The following is a 13,989-nucleotide window of genomic DNA, read 5'->3' as shown; positions in this document are numbered from 1 at the left end:
AACCAGGAAGTAGGGCGGCCTGACCAATCAGGAGCCAGCGCGCTGCGCCGCCAGCTAGCGGCGAGTTAGCCGCGTAAGCGTCGTAAACGCCAGTGACGGTTCCTCCTCGGCGAGCTGATGGCAGTTCGTGTTCCTCTCCGACGGTGACAGGGACGCGGAATGAAAGAAGGCGTTTCGTTGAACTCGACACCCCGCTTTGTAAAGTAAGTGTTAGCCGAGCAGCTGTCGGTGTAACGGGACTCCGCCCGGTTACTTATCTAAAGAACTCATTATAGTTTCTTACTCGGCTTCGCTGCTGGCTGTGGGGGAAATAAATGTGCAAATGTACACGCATCTCCATATAAATTGTTCTTTTTATTGTCGGCGTTAATATTTCAAACTTTAAGGAACAATCTGCACGTCTGACAGCAGCCCGAACCCCCTCCAGTCTGGAGAACATCGCGTCTGTAAATGTCGATTGATCGATGTATTGATTGATTATTGTAATCTGCGGTGCAGATGCTGTTGCTCGCCGGATTCTTCACCAGTTGCCTTACGCTGCCAGGCCTGCTGCTGTATTCTGAGGCCGTACCCATCAGCATGGACAAAACTAAAATCAGCAAACCAGAGGAGAACATTCAGGAGGCGCCGCAGAGTGTTGTGAGCGCACGCACACGCTTACATGCACACACACACGCTTACATGCACACACACACACGCTTACACACACACACACACGCTTACATGCACACACACACGCTTACATGCACACACACACACGCTTACACACACACACACACACACACGCTTACACACACACACACGCTTACACACACACACACACACACACACGCTTACACACACACACGCTTACATGCACACACACACACACTCTTACACACACACGCTTACACACACACGCTTACACACACACACACACACACACGCTTACACACACACACACACACACGCGCTTACATGCACACACACACGCTTACACTTCCATACAGACATTCTTACACACACACACACACACACACACACGCTTACACACACACACACACACACACACACGCTTACATGCACACACACACGCTTACACTTCCATACAGACATTCTTACACACACACACACACACACACACACACACACACACACACACGCTTACACACACACACACACACACACGCTTACATGCACACACACACACACACACACTCTTACACACACACGCTTACACATACACGCTTACACACACACACACACACACACACACGCTTACATGCACACACACACGCTTACACTTCCATACAGACATTCTTACACACACACACACACACACACACACACACACACACACACGCTTACACACACACACACACACACGCTTACACACACACACACACACACACACGCTTACACACACACACACACACGCTTACACACACACACACACCACACACACACACACACACGCTTACACACACACACACACACACGCTTACACTTTCACACAGACCATACTTGCACACACTTACACTTCCATACAGACATTCAGGAGGCACCACAGAGTGTTGTGAGCGCACACACACGCTTACACTTTCACACAGACCATACTTGCACACACTTACACTTCCATACAGACATACTTACACATGCTTACACACACATGCTTACACACACGCGCTTACACTTCCACACAGGCATACTTACATGCACACTGGCTGCCCACTGCTCACGAAGGATGATAGTTAAATACAGAGGACACATGTCACCGTGTGCTGTGCTGCAGAGTTTCACAATGACCATCACTTCACTGCTCTTCACTTCACACACACGCGGCTGTTGGGGTCCCAGTAACACCGCGTCTGTGTTTTTAAATGCAGGACACCGGGCTGCATTATGACCGTTATCTCAGGGAGGTCATCGACTTTCTGGAAAAAGACCAGCACTTCCGAGAGAAGCTCCACAACACGGATATGGAGGACATCAAGGTAGAGCCTGAACAGCCAGACGTGTCGGCTGACTCGTGACCGCTGAAAAACTCTGGATGTTTCCGACAGCAAGGGAAGCTGGCCAAGGAGCTGGACTTCGTCAGCCATCACGTCCGGACGAAGCTGGACGAGCTGAAGAGGCAGGAGGTGAGTCGACTGAGGACCCTGATCAAAGCCAAGCAGGATCTGGAGGGTGGAAAAGGTGAGATCAAAACGTATTCTAACGTTACAGAGCAGGTAAAGATGAATCTGCCGATCAATATCTTGTTGACATGGCAACGGTTCCAGCTGTTGCCACGGCGCACGTTTGGGCACGGAGCGGATGAGGTTGAGAGGGTGGAGGTCGCGGCGTGGTTTTAAAAACATGGTTTATTTCGGCAGCGGATATGACCGTGGACCACCAGGCTCTTCTGAAGCAGTTTGAGTATTTGAACCACATGAACCCTCATACGTTTGAGGTGGAGGACCTGGACCGACTCATCAGATCCGTAAGACTTGCATCGCATCACTGGACGTGCCAGCTCATTCGTAGCCACGACCAATGACGTCTGTCTCATGTTCTCATTCAACGTTATTCTTTCTGTTTTATTTCATTATTACATTTTCTGGCTTTTTTCCATTTCGTAACGATGCACAGTGAAACCAGAGCGATGCATTTCACTGCACGGTGTAAATAAAAACCGCGCCTCCCTGCTGATGTTCTCCGCAGGCCACGCACGACCTGGAGAACTTCGACAAGGAGCGGCACGAGGAGTTCAAGCGCTACGAGATGATGAAGGAGCACGAGCGCAGGGAGCACCTGAGGACGCTGGATGAGGAGGGCAGGAGGCGTGAGGAGCAACACTATGAGGAGATGAAGAGGAAGCATGCAGACCACCCCAAGGTCAACCACCCGGTGAGTCCTGATGGACCAGAAATGTCAACGCGCTTCCTTCAGTCAGGTGACGCCTGCTGGTTGGAATGTGCAGGGCAGCCAGGACCAGCTGAAGGAGGTGTGGGAGGAGGCGGATGGACTCGACCCGGAGGACTTTGATCCCAAGACCTTCTTCAACCTGCATGGTAAGATGTCCCGGTCCGTCCCGCGTTCTCTGCACCCCACGGTCCTGTCCAGGTGCCTGATCTTCTCTTCTTGCAGATACGAATGGAGATGGCTTCTTCGATGAACAGGAGCTGGAGGCCCTGTTTACTAAAGAGGTGAAGAAGATTGCACGTTTGAATATTAATCATGTTCTCATCCTGACCGGGTCGTTTCTTCCAGCTGGAGAAGATTTACGATCCGACCAATGAGGAGGACGATATGGTGGAGATGGAGGAGGAGAGGCTGCGTATGAGAGAGCACGTCATGAACGAGGTGACTCTCTTAAAATACCTTTAATAAGCTAGTTCATTAGCTAGAATGGACGGAGCAGGTCCCAGGTTCGAATCCACCACCCACCAAGGTGCCACTGAGGTCACCGTCCTCACACGCTGCCCCCTGGGTGACACACGTGACAAATAGTAGGTGATAATAAATAATCCTTTCACTAACAGGTTGACTCCAATAAGGACAGACTGGTGTCACTAGACGAGTTCCTGATTGCCACCAAGAAGAAGGAGTTTCTGGAACCGGACAGCTGGGAGGTTGGTGGTGTCCAGTGGTGACCTGATGGAGGCACATCTGGTGGACTTAAACCGTATTGTGTTTGTAGACACTGGAGCAGAACCAGGTGTACACTGATGAGGAGATGCGGGAGTTCGAGGAGCATCTGGTTCAGCAGGAGCAGGAGTTGAGTCTGAAGGCCTCGGACCTGCAGAAGCAGAAAGAGGAGCTGGAGAGGCAACAGCAGCAGCTGAACGCCCAAAAACTGGAGCTGCAGCAGGTACGCAAACACGTCAATCACCAGTCTGAAATGTGGAATGATCTGCTACACTCTCAGGCCATTTTCCCACAATTTGGAGATCTAAATGATCACATGATGGACCTGGAATTTCCAGCTTTACACTTTTTGGGGTTTTTTTGTGTTGCTCTCAGGCTGTGGAGCACATGGAGCGGCTGAAGACCCAGAGAGTGGAACCCCCATCTGAAGTCCACGGTGAGTTACACCACACGGAGCGCTGCTCTAGCAATATGAGACTAACAATTCCCTCTTCACGGGGTCTCCGGTCCCAGTCCACTCTGTTCTCCGTTGTTGTCCCTGGCTGGTGGGACAACTTGTCCTGCTCCATTCGACTAGCCGAGACGACCACCACCTTTAAGAAGCAGCTGAAAACCCGCTAGTATTTCAGACGAGTCAAACACACACTCACACTCACAAAAAAATCGTCTAGAACGTCACAGTTCCCCAGCACGTTCTATTCCTGACAAGTTCGGCCTTTATCGGGGTTCTTAGTTCTGTAACTCAAAATCTATAGAAACCGAACGAGAATTGCTGGTGTCGTCCTGTAAGTCTCTTTGGATAAAAGTGTCTTCCGAGTAAAGTAATGAATATAATCATTTTGCTCTTTGTTTTGCTGGTTTTGAAATGATTCCTCTCCTGGTTCAGTTGAAGGAAACGCAGTTCCACAGGAAGAGCAGAACGTCCAGGCCCCCGGCGCAGGTCAACTTTCAGCCCAGCAGCACCAGAACCTGCACCCGGACCCACAGGTCCTCCAGGCCGGTCACCAACAACAACCGCCGCCGGCCGTACCCCAGGCCCAGCACGCCGTCCCCTAGGCGCAACGACCGGGTCGTGTGTGTGTGTGTGTGTGTGTGTGTGTGTGTTTTATATGCAGGTCTGCCTCCTCACCCCTCACTACACCGTATACCGGTGTGGACGCAGCTGTGGGCCACACCCAGAGTTCCACCTCCTGACGCACATTTTAATTCCACTGGTCTTTAGAAACCAGGCAGTGACCTTTATATACGTTTAGCCCCGCCCCTTTTGATGACTGGTTGTGTGTGTGTGTGTGTGTAGTTGTGTTTTGCACAGTACTGGATGAGGGATTCAGAAAATGATTCAGACTAATTAAAAATAGTTTATTTAAATGGAAAATTGGATTTTAAAGTCCTGGTGGAAGACTCTCTGGACCAGGTGAGATAGCCCAGTGTTCGTCCTGGTCTCCGATGTGGACAGGAAATGAACAGTCTCTTCCTCAGACCCTCGAGGATTAATTAAAGAGTTAAACTGCTTTACTGCTGTTTCTTTATTAATCATCACACACGTGGGATGAAGACGTGTGTGTAAAAAAAGAAGACACTCCTCCTCACACTCATTCACAGGCCAGCGGTGGACAGTCAGCGTATCCTGCCTGTACTCCAACACACCACGGGAGTTGAACGTTCACGTCTGAATATGATCTTTAACGGGGTCTGTGCTGATGATGATGATGATGAAGATATTTGGCTGGTGGGCCACTTTGGGATTATGTGACCCACCTGAGGGACAGGTGTTAGCTGGTCTGCAGGTATGGTGGGGTTTGCCAGAGTTGCCAGCAGGGCTCATCTGTAGCTCTGATCTCCTCACCCAGGAACTGTCTGGGGTCTCCAGGTCCTTCTGCACTTCTGGTCAACGGTTCATCGAGGAGAATTGCTTTCACAGTAAACCATTTTACTCCAATGGGATTTTTTTTTTAAGGTCATTTATTAGTGGAACAGTAAATATGTTAAATCCATGCGAATTATTTAATATAAATTGATTATATGTTTTATTTAAAAATGAAATTAACATGTAAAAAGACACTAAACTAAATGAATGAAATTGTGTTTGTGATTTCCGAACCCGAACTGTCATGACTGTGGGAGTAGCTGCTGTGCAGGAAGCACAGGAGCAGCAACCAATGACTACACAGGCGCTTACCCCGCAATAAACGCGGCTAATTGATCTATACGTTCGGGAAAATTCAGAGGGATTTGATTGGCTGAGCCACAACTCAGGTGGGCGGAGCCTGACACCAAACTGTTAATAGGTTGCTTTCATGAGTGTCTTATTATACATGCGTATAGCGACATTAAAACGCATTCTATATTATTCTGTTCAGGCGCTTGTTACTGTAATAGTTTAAGATTAAAAGGTATAATCTCAAGAAAATCACATTCAAATTAATTAGTTGGTGACATTTAAAGCCAACCGACCCTAGTTTGTACATAAATGGGAAAATTAACAGGAGCAAATTGGAGAATATTTCATATTTAACCGATTCAGCTTCACCTGTGCAAATGAAGGAAATGCAGAGATCAGATCAGTCGGTGGCCAGTTATGAGACGAGTTACCTGGCTACTCGACTCGCACCCGATCAGGAACTCGGGAGGCAGCAGCGGACAGGCAGGTGGTTCAACACGGATTTTATTCAAACCTTCCGTCCACGAGCGACATGAGCAGAACGTACATAGAAAACATGAGGACGCGAAGGACGGGCACAGAGGAGGAGGAGAAGAAGAAATGGGCAAAGAACGGCCACAGCGGAGCAGAAGAGAGGAGAAGAAACTACAAGTCCTGCTTAGCGACATTTTTTGCATTTTCGTTTTGTACAAAAAAATAAATTAATGAAAATCTCTTTCAAGTTTGCAGGAGTTCATAACAAAACCAAAAGCGAAACCCGTGTGAGAATAATACCAACAGTGCGTCTGGCTGTCAGGCGGGTTAGAAAAGTAAAAAAAAAAAAAAAAAAAAAAAAGGCTGCAGAGAAGAGAAGAAAGGGGCGTGGCCACGGGGCGGGGCAGGCCGCTTAGGAGCGCAGGGTCGGAGCGTTACCTCGAGAACACCCTCGCTTGTAGTTCTGCTGGTAGCCGTCCTGTAAAGAGGACGGGAGAAGGGGTCAGGACCCGTCACCGTCCCGCTCGTTTACGCCGGCCGCCTCTTACCCTCTGGTAGTTACTGCCGTTGTAGTCGCGGCCGCCGAACTGGCTCGGACCGTAACCCCCGGCAACGCCACTAGGGAACGGTGCCCGATAGCCATCATAGCTTCCTACAACACAGACATCTGAGCAGGTCAGGGGGGCGGAGTTACCTGGGACGAGGCAGTTAAAGGCACACACACCCCTGAAGCCGTTGGACGATCCTCTGTAGCCGTTGAGCGCCGCACGAGCAGGTCGGGCAGTTCCGCGGCTCATGGCCCCGCCCCTGCTGTTGCTGAAGAACGGCTGCCCCGCCCGGCTAAACCCCGCCCCCAGGCCAACAGCCTGCTGTGAGATGGACTGATGGTCTTGTGGGTGAAACGAACCTGAACACACGAAGAAGAAAGATGAATGGAACGTGGAATACGTGCGCTCCTTCTAGAACTTCCCCGCCTGCTTCTCACCAGGCTGCATCTCCGGCTGCTCCATGGCGTGAGGAGGTTGGCTGAAAGTGGGGAAGTAGCTGCTCTCGAACGGAGCGGGAAGATTTTGAGACTCCACCTCAGCAGAGGGCGCATGTGTGTTGAAGACCTGGACATATAAATGAAAGGAGGGAGAGAACCAGCGAGAACCATGGTCAGGAGAAGCAGATGGAGGCGGAACCAGGGGGCGGGCTGCGTACCGCTTGCATGGACTGGAAGGGCGCGGCGTTGACGTTGATGCCCCCGCTGTGGAGGGGTTTGGAGGGGGGCTGCTCTGGTGACAGGGAGGTCTGAGGAGACATGAATTTTCATTTACTAGATACACCGCAGAGGTGGGAACCTTCACTGGTATCGTGATGCGTCCCATAACTTTCCTACTTCCCGGTGAGTTAATGTCTGAAACGTGTCACAACCCCTCCCTCTACCTCATACGGTCATTTTTCATGACGTCAGGTGAGCGTGGACTGAGCACAGACATTTGGAACTCCGGGAGAATCAGCGTTAGAAGACACCGCGATGCCTCGGTTATGAGATGAAGTTACCTGCGTAGGGACAGCGGGGTCCCCGTGCGGGTGTGGCTGCTGGTAGAGGGGGGGACTAACGAAAGCCTGAGCAGAAGAGAGAACCGCAGTCAGGCCTGTGCAGCCAGTGGCGTACAAGATATCGGGGCGTGGCCGCGTCTCACCTGCGGGCCCTGCGGTTGGATGGGCGCGGCGCCGGGCGGGGTCAGTCTGGGTTCTGTGCACACGAGACAGGTTTCTGTATAAAAGGGGTGTCGAGTTCACGCGCGGAGTCGCGGTGTCAGATGGTGACATACCAGAGGACAGCATCTGTGACATGTCTCTGAGGGCGGGGCTTGCCGCGTGAATAGACACTATGGCCGGATCCAGAACCTGTCCGTCAAACTCGAGTATGGACTCCTACACACAACGCACACGTTGTATGGAAGAATTTCACAATTATGACACTGAAATAAAAATACAATTTAATATCATAAACACACACGCCAGCGACCAATCATTCCGCGTGACCCACCTGCATGAAGTTGTAGGTCCCCTGCATCTGGGCCATGAGGTCCTGCACAGCCTGCTTCCGGACGCCCGGGTCGGTGGGCGGGGCCAGATTTAGGGTGGGGGCCGGACTGGGCGGAGTTACGAGATCTGGAGCGGCCAGAGGTGCGGGGGCGTGGTTCTGTATGCCCGCCTGCAGGGAGGAGAGGCGGAACGAATTGAAGCGGGGCAGCGGTTGCCTAGCAACACGGCCGCACACCGCTACGTACCTCTGGCTCCGGCTCTGGGATCGGCGGGCGGTTTACGAACGGCCGGGAGAAAGCCGGACGGTCGGGCTGGTCCAGACGCGGCTCCGCGTTCGGAACCTCGGCCGCCGGGGGCGGTCCCAGCTCGGTGCTTCCCTCTGCAACGACGAAGAGCCGAGATTGAAACGTCACCCCGCCTCGTCACCGCGGCGGCGGTCACGTCACGCGGCCCGTTACCGTCCTCCGCCGGCTGCTCGTCCGGCTCCGCCGACGCCTCCTCCGCACACGTGCCGTTCCGGGTGCCGCTCTGCAGAACTTTATCCAGCGACTCCTTCAGCGCCTTGTCTGGAACGAGCAGCAGCGTTTCATCACCGGGTCACGGAGAAGACGAGGACGAGCGGGCGCGGCCGGAGAGACGGCGAAACTCACACGTGGTCCCGGCCACGGCCTTCTCTCTGGCCTCCAGCAGCTCCCACAGGTGCACGGACGCCTCCTGGAGGCGCCCCGCCAGCCCCACGCCGGGCTCCCGCGCCGGGCTGACCAGCCGGAAGAAGCGGTCCAGGCCGGCGAGCTGCGGCTCGGAGAGCAGCCGGCGGAGCTGCTGCCGCACCGCGCCCTCGCCGAGCCGCCCCAGCAGCCGCTGCACCTCCAGCAGGGCCTGCAGGCGCCGCTTCTCCTGCTCCTGCCGCAGCAGCTGCTCCCGCCGGGACGCCTTCTTCGCCGCCTTCTGGATCTGCGCCGGCGGAGAGGCGGGGTTAATCTGTTTTCTCCTGTCCCCAGACACGCATTTCCCTTCACTCTGAGACAGTGTCAATTATAAAGTCCACTTTATCACAGAGTCCCCCTGTTAGACACAGACAGAGTTAAATTCACCCTAGTTAGGCTGTCCTAGTTAGGGTACCGGGCCACTGTAGCACCAATACACCACCATAACCACATATTTCAGTATCGGTCGTACAGTGCAATAAATCCTGGTTCCTGACAACTGCTTTACAAGGACAAAACATGAAACAAACCAGAGGGTCACCACAGCCACCACCACCATTACAACTACAGCTTCAGGGATCTTCAAGTGGACCAGTAACATCATTATGGACACGTAATCTAGACCATGACACTGACTACATCCTGGACTTCTCCAACCCTACAACTGTAGGACTCATTATATCATTCCCAACCCTGCACTGACACCATTTGCAGGCTCACTCTACCCTGGAAGGGGGTCCCTCTCTCTACCACTCCTTCCCAAGGTTTCTTCCTTTCTTTTTTTTCTCTCTATTAGAGTTTTTTGTGTGGAGGTTTTCCTTGTGTGCAGAAGGGTCAAGTGTGGGGGGTGTCAACTGTAGGGCCTGTCAAAGCCCATTGAGACGTACTGTATGTGATTTTGGGCTCTATAAGAAATAAATGTTGTTGTCGTCGTCTCGCCGCGTAACGCACATTTCACACCGCCGCCGTCGCCACCATCTACTCACGTCCAGACCCAACGCCACGAAGCTCCTCTGGAGGTCTCGCGCGAACTCCAGGTTGTGGGTCACCTCCTGCGCTTTGGCCAATGCTTCCTACACGAGCCAATCAGAGAACAGGAAGTAAATAAAGGCGCTTCCGCCACTTGGACCGTGACCTTGAGGACTTTGCACGACGCACCATCTGGTCTGGGTTCAGCCTCTCGCCTTTGCACTTCTTGGCCTCGTAGTCGCTCAGCTTGACCTGACCAGACAATTCATGGGGGGACGTGAGAAGCGGCAAAGCGGCCTGCACACGACCACCGAGGAGCCACACCCACCTTCTTCTTCTCCATGTTGCGGACCTTCTTGTCGATGACGCCCAGCACCTGCCTGAGAGCCTCGGACGTGCCGGCCGCAGCGCCCAGCTCCGGACTCGCCGCCGACGGCATCTGCACGGAGGAACGCGGACATGTTAGAATACGAACTCGGACCGCTGAGAGAGCTCCGGCCCCCCCTGTCCCCTGTCCCACTGTCCCCTGTCCACACAGGCTAGCGGCTAGCCGCTAAGCGCGGACCGTCTTACCTTCAAAGCCGCTGCCCGAGAAAAGAGGGGAAATGTCGACTCTCTCTGTTCTCCAGACTGCGAGTCGAAGGGGACTTTTTACTTTCACCCACACGAGTAGAGAAGGTGAGAAAGTGGAGCCCCGTGGAGCGTTTATGCGGCTCTAAGGCCCCTTTAGCTGCCCGCGACGATGCCTGTCTCACCTGGCCACGGCGAGGACCCCTGGCTTCGGCCTGAATCAACATGCCAACAACGAGGGCAAAACACAAGTAGAATAGCGCGTCCACGACATTATAATATTTGTGAATGACACGAATGTGAATAATCGAACTGTAATCGAGTGTTTAAAAATGTAAAACTGTAGTACCATGCTGTACCACAGGAGGACGTCAGAATTCTTCCCAACAGCTCCTTACAGACACTAGTAGTAAACGGGTTGGTAGGACACAAGAAGACCCGGGTTCGAGCCCTTCTTACTGCCGTCATGTCCCTGAGCAGGACGCTTAACCCTGAGTCTCCCCAGGGGAGACCGTCCCTGTAACTACTGACTGTAAGTCGCTCCGTATAAGGGCGTCTGGTAAATGCTGTAAATGTAAATGTACCCGGATTCGAGCCGGAGCAGGACACTTAACTCTGAGTGTACCCAGGGGACAGTGGTGGCCTAGTGGTTAAGTAAGCGGCCCCGTAATCAGAAGGTTGCCGGTTCGAATCCCGATCCGCCAAGGTGCCACTGAGGTGCCACTGAGCAAAGCACCGTCCCCACACACTGCTCCCTGGGCACCTGTCCACTGCTCACTCAGGGTGATGGGTTAAATGCAGAGGACAAATTTCACTGTGTGCACCGTGTGCTGTGCTGCTGTGTATCACAAGTGACAATCACTTAATCCTGTGTCATGTCTGCATCAGCTGCCCGGTTTCCAGGAAAGTAACACATTGGCTGTGACAAATAAAGGACCGTGACTGCAGCGTGGTGACCGGGCCCAGACACTCGAGGCTCGTCTTCACCCCGGTAAGGCCTGGGGGTTAAAACGCCATCCACCCCCCCCAGGAGGGAGTAATAACGCGGCGCTGGGGGCACATACAGATAAAAGGTAATTATCCTTACAGGGTTATGTAATAATTAACAACACTTGCCGGACGTGAACGCTGCTTGCCGACTCGCCATGAGCACCAGTGCGGAGCAGAGGATCCCCGGCAGACAGATTCGTACGTTTTACAAATTAGCCACAGATCATCTTTCTCGTCCAATAATTCAGGCCACATGTTGCTGGGCAGCTTTGTGTGCCGCGCTGCCAGGAACGGCGGGTGGTGGGGACCGGGCCCCCTCTCGCGTGATCCGTCAGATTCCCATCATGCCACAGCGCACACAGGCCGGGCTTCTTGTCTCATTAACGGGGCCTTCGGTGATTTATTTGTTTGTTGCCGGTGGAAGCGAGCGGCGCTGCGCCGGATCCTGTCAGCTCGTCCCGGGAGTCACGTTTGGAGACAGACCTTCATCCAGCGGCCTTCTGATCTTCCACAACTAACACGGATCCATCCGTGCGTGTATGTATGAAGGGATTTGGTGCTGTGATGATGGTTTTAGGTTTCGGAGACGTGTGTGGATGTAATAAATAAATCTCACACACTGAAAAGTCCAGTGTGTCCTCTGTATTTACCTGTCACCCTTGGTGACAGTGGGCGCCATGACGGGCGCCCGGGGAGTAGCGTGTGGGGACGGGACTCATTACATTTACATTTCCAGCATTTACCAGACGTCCTTATCCAGAGTGACTTACAATCAGTAGTTACAGGGACAGTCCCCCCCTGGAGACACTCAGGGTTAAGTGTCCTGCTCAGGGACACGATGGTAGTAAGTGGGGGGGCGAGTGTGTTACCCACTAGGCTACTAGCACCCCTCGAACCCGCAACCTTCTGATTACGGGTCAGTTTCCTTAACCGCCAGGCCTGTGGTGTTGTTCTGGTTCCAGCGCTCATGGCTTTTTCTTTTGGTGGGGGGGTCTCAGGACATCATTAAAGCCACATTAATCAGGACCTGGTCACAGATTCAGCAGACGAACAGAAGGTGGCGTCAGTTTCTCAAGAGAAGTGGGCAGGAATGGGCAGTAACCGCACACGGATCTTTACCCCAACACACACACACACACACACACACACTCTCCCCAACAAACAAACTCCATCACCAACACACACACTGCAATGATGTCAGCAATGATGTTACATAGACTGACAAAAAAGCCCATTCAGCCCTCCTGACTGCTTCCATCTCTCTCTCTCTCTCTCTCTCTCTCTCTCTCTCTTTCATCTCATTCCCACATTTTCTACTCCTTTCTTCATTCTGACTAAATCCGTCTCCCTGGTTGACTGTTGACCCCTGTGCCATCCATATCTGTCTCCACCCCAGAGCAGGCGTCACTTTCCTCTATCTCCCTCCTCTCTTCCCTTCAATCCATCCATCTCCACAAAGAATATTCCAAACTTCAACTGGAAAACTCCACTTTCTAGACTAGACACACATATATACACAAAGTCAACGAAGTCATGTGAGGATGGCACAGTAAAAATGGCATTAAAGGTCTCCCGTTATGAACATTTATGAGCTTTTATTTTGGTCTTGTTGGTCCCTAATTCTGTATCTGAATTTTCTTTCTGAAATTCAGACTTGGTGCAGAATTAAAGCCACTTTGATACAGTCCCACAATGAGATTTCCCAGGACGCGCCGTTTCACTGTCTGTAGCTTTAAATGCTAATGAGGAGGAGAGAGGCGGGACGAGGAGGACTGCGGCCAATAGACATTGAGGTGACATTTGCGGAAATTACGCCACCAACACCATCCACCAACCACAATGTTTGGTGCAGACAGGAAGTTGTGTCGGCGTTTTTCCAGAAAAAATTATATGAACCCACCGGTTCTTCAGAGTGTAACATAACAAAACTAAAAAAATACATTTGTGCTAATTTTTACAGAGATAATGTTTTAGGGGAGGGGTGGGAAATTCTCTTGCCGCAAAAAACATGAGAAAAGGGAGGTAATCTTTCCCCTTGTGACGTCATAAGGGGACAAATTCCAGATCCGAACGTCAGAGCTGCCGTTCTCTGAATGGTGAAACAGAATGATGAAAGCACTCTTTACACCTATCACCATTTCTAGCCCCCGCAGGACCATAGACAGGCTAGAGGAACTCATAGTAATGTTAAATAATCTGTCATGGCCGCCAGTCCACCACATATCGGTGAACCGGAAAACCTTTGTAAGCCCCAAACACGACACTATAAAATGGCACCCAAATCAAACGAACAGGGCGAACTTATATGCTGAATTTATTTAAAACTCCTGGTAGATTGATGGGTGTGGAAACAGCATGAATTAAACAGGGTGGGCCATTTATATGGATCCACCTTAATAAAATGGGAATGGTTGGTGATATTAACGTCCTGTTTGTGGCACATTAGTATATGTGAGGGGGCAAACTTTTCAA

At 52.0% G+C, this 13,989-nt stretch overlaps 2 protein-coding genes across 2 annotated transcripts; one reads left to right on the top strand and one right to left on the bottom strand.

The window, feature by feature from the left end:
* Positions 1-45: 45 nt before the first annotated feature.
* LOC114781723 (nucleobindin-2-like) lies at positions 46-5,120 on the top strand. Its single transcript, XM_028968099.1, has 13 exons — positions 46-203; positions 499-639; positions 1,866-1,973; positions 2,043-2,175; positions 2,355-2,461; positions 2,683-2,868; positions 2,942-3,032; positions 3,109-3,167; positions 3,232-3,324; positions 3,504-3,593; positions 3,662-3,832; positions 3,985-4,045; positions 4,496-5,120. Exons 2-13 carry the CDS (start codon positions 499-501, stop codon positions 4,663-4,665), a joined length of 1,410 nt encoding a protein of 469 aa, XP_028823932.1. The 5' UTR covers positions 46-203; the 3' UTR covers positions 4,666-5,120.
* A 1,460-nt stretch (positions 5,121-6,580) lies between these two features.
* LOC114781722 (caprin-1-like) lies at positions 6,581-10,688 on the bottom strand. The gene is made up of 16 exons (XM_028968098.1): positions 10,531-10,688; positions 10,286-10,396; positions 10,147-10,209; positions 9,975-10,061; positions 8,932-9,235; positions 8,740-8,847; positions 8,527-8,660; positions 8,283-8,450; positions 8,065-8,167; positions 7,933-7,985; positions 7,790-7,855; positions 7,448-7,537; positions 7,230-7,356; positions 6,969-7,151; positions 6,793-6,896; positions 6,581-6,722 (listed from the first exon to the last, which is right to left on the bottom strand). The coding sequence occupies exons 2-16, from the start codon at positions 10,394-10,396 to the stop codon at positions 6,657-6,659; spliced, it is 1,767 nt and encodes a 588-aa protein (XP_028823931.1). The 5' UTR covers positions 10,531-10,688; the 3' UTR covers positions 6,581-6,656.
* Positions 10,689-13,989: the final 3,301 nt, after the last annotated feature.

Source organism: Denticeps clupeoides, unplaced genomic scaffold, assembly GCF_900700375.1.
Source record: "Denticeps clupeoides unplaced genomic scaffold, fDenClu1.1, whole genome shotgun sequence".
Lineage (NCBI taxonomy): Eukaryota > Metazoa > Chordata > Actinopteri > Clupeiformes > Denticipitidae > Denticeps > Denticeps clupeoides.
The sequence above is the reverse complement of the archived record's forward strand: the minus strand, read 5'-3'. Positions and strand labels throughout refer to the sequence as shown.

Coding starts and splice junctions, on each gene's coding strand:
- LOC114781723 (XM_028968099.1), top strand. CDS start 499: ATGCTGTTGCTCGCCGGATTCTTCACCAGTTGCCTTACGCTGCCAGGC. Junction 3,033..3,108: donor GACCTTCTTCAACCTGCATG/GTAAGATGTCCC, acceptor CTCTTCTTGCAG/ATACGAATGGAGATGGCTTC. Junction 3,325..3,503: donor GAGAGCACGTCATGAACGAG/GTGACTCTCTTA, acceptor TTTCACTAACAG/GTTGACTCCAATAAGGACAG.
- LOC114781722 (XM_028968098.1), bottom strand. CDS start 10,396: ATGCCGTCGGCGGCGAGTCCGGAGCTGGGCGCTGCGGCCGGCACGTCC. Junction 8,848..8,931: donor GGCCGTGGCCGGGACCACGT/GTGAGTTTCGCC, acceptor TGCTCGTTCCAG/ACAAGGCGCTGAAGGAGTCG. Junction 8,168..8,282: donor GGACCTACAACTTCATGCAG/GTGGGTCACGCG, acceptor CGTTGTGTGTAG/GAGTCCATACTCGAGTTTGA.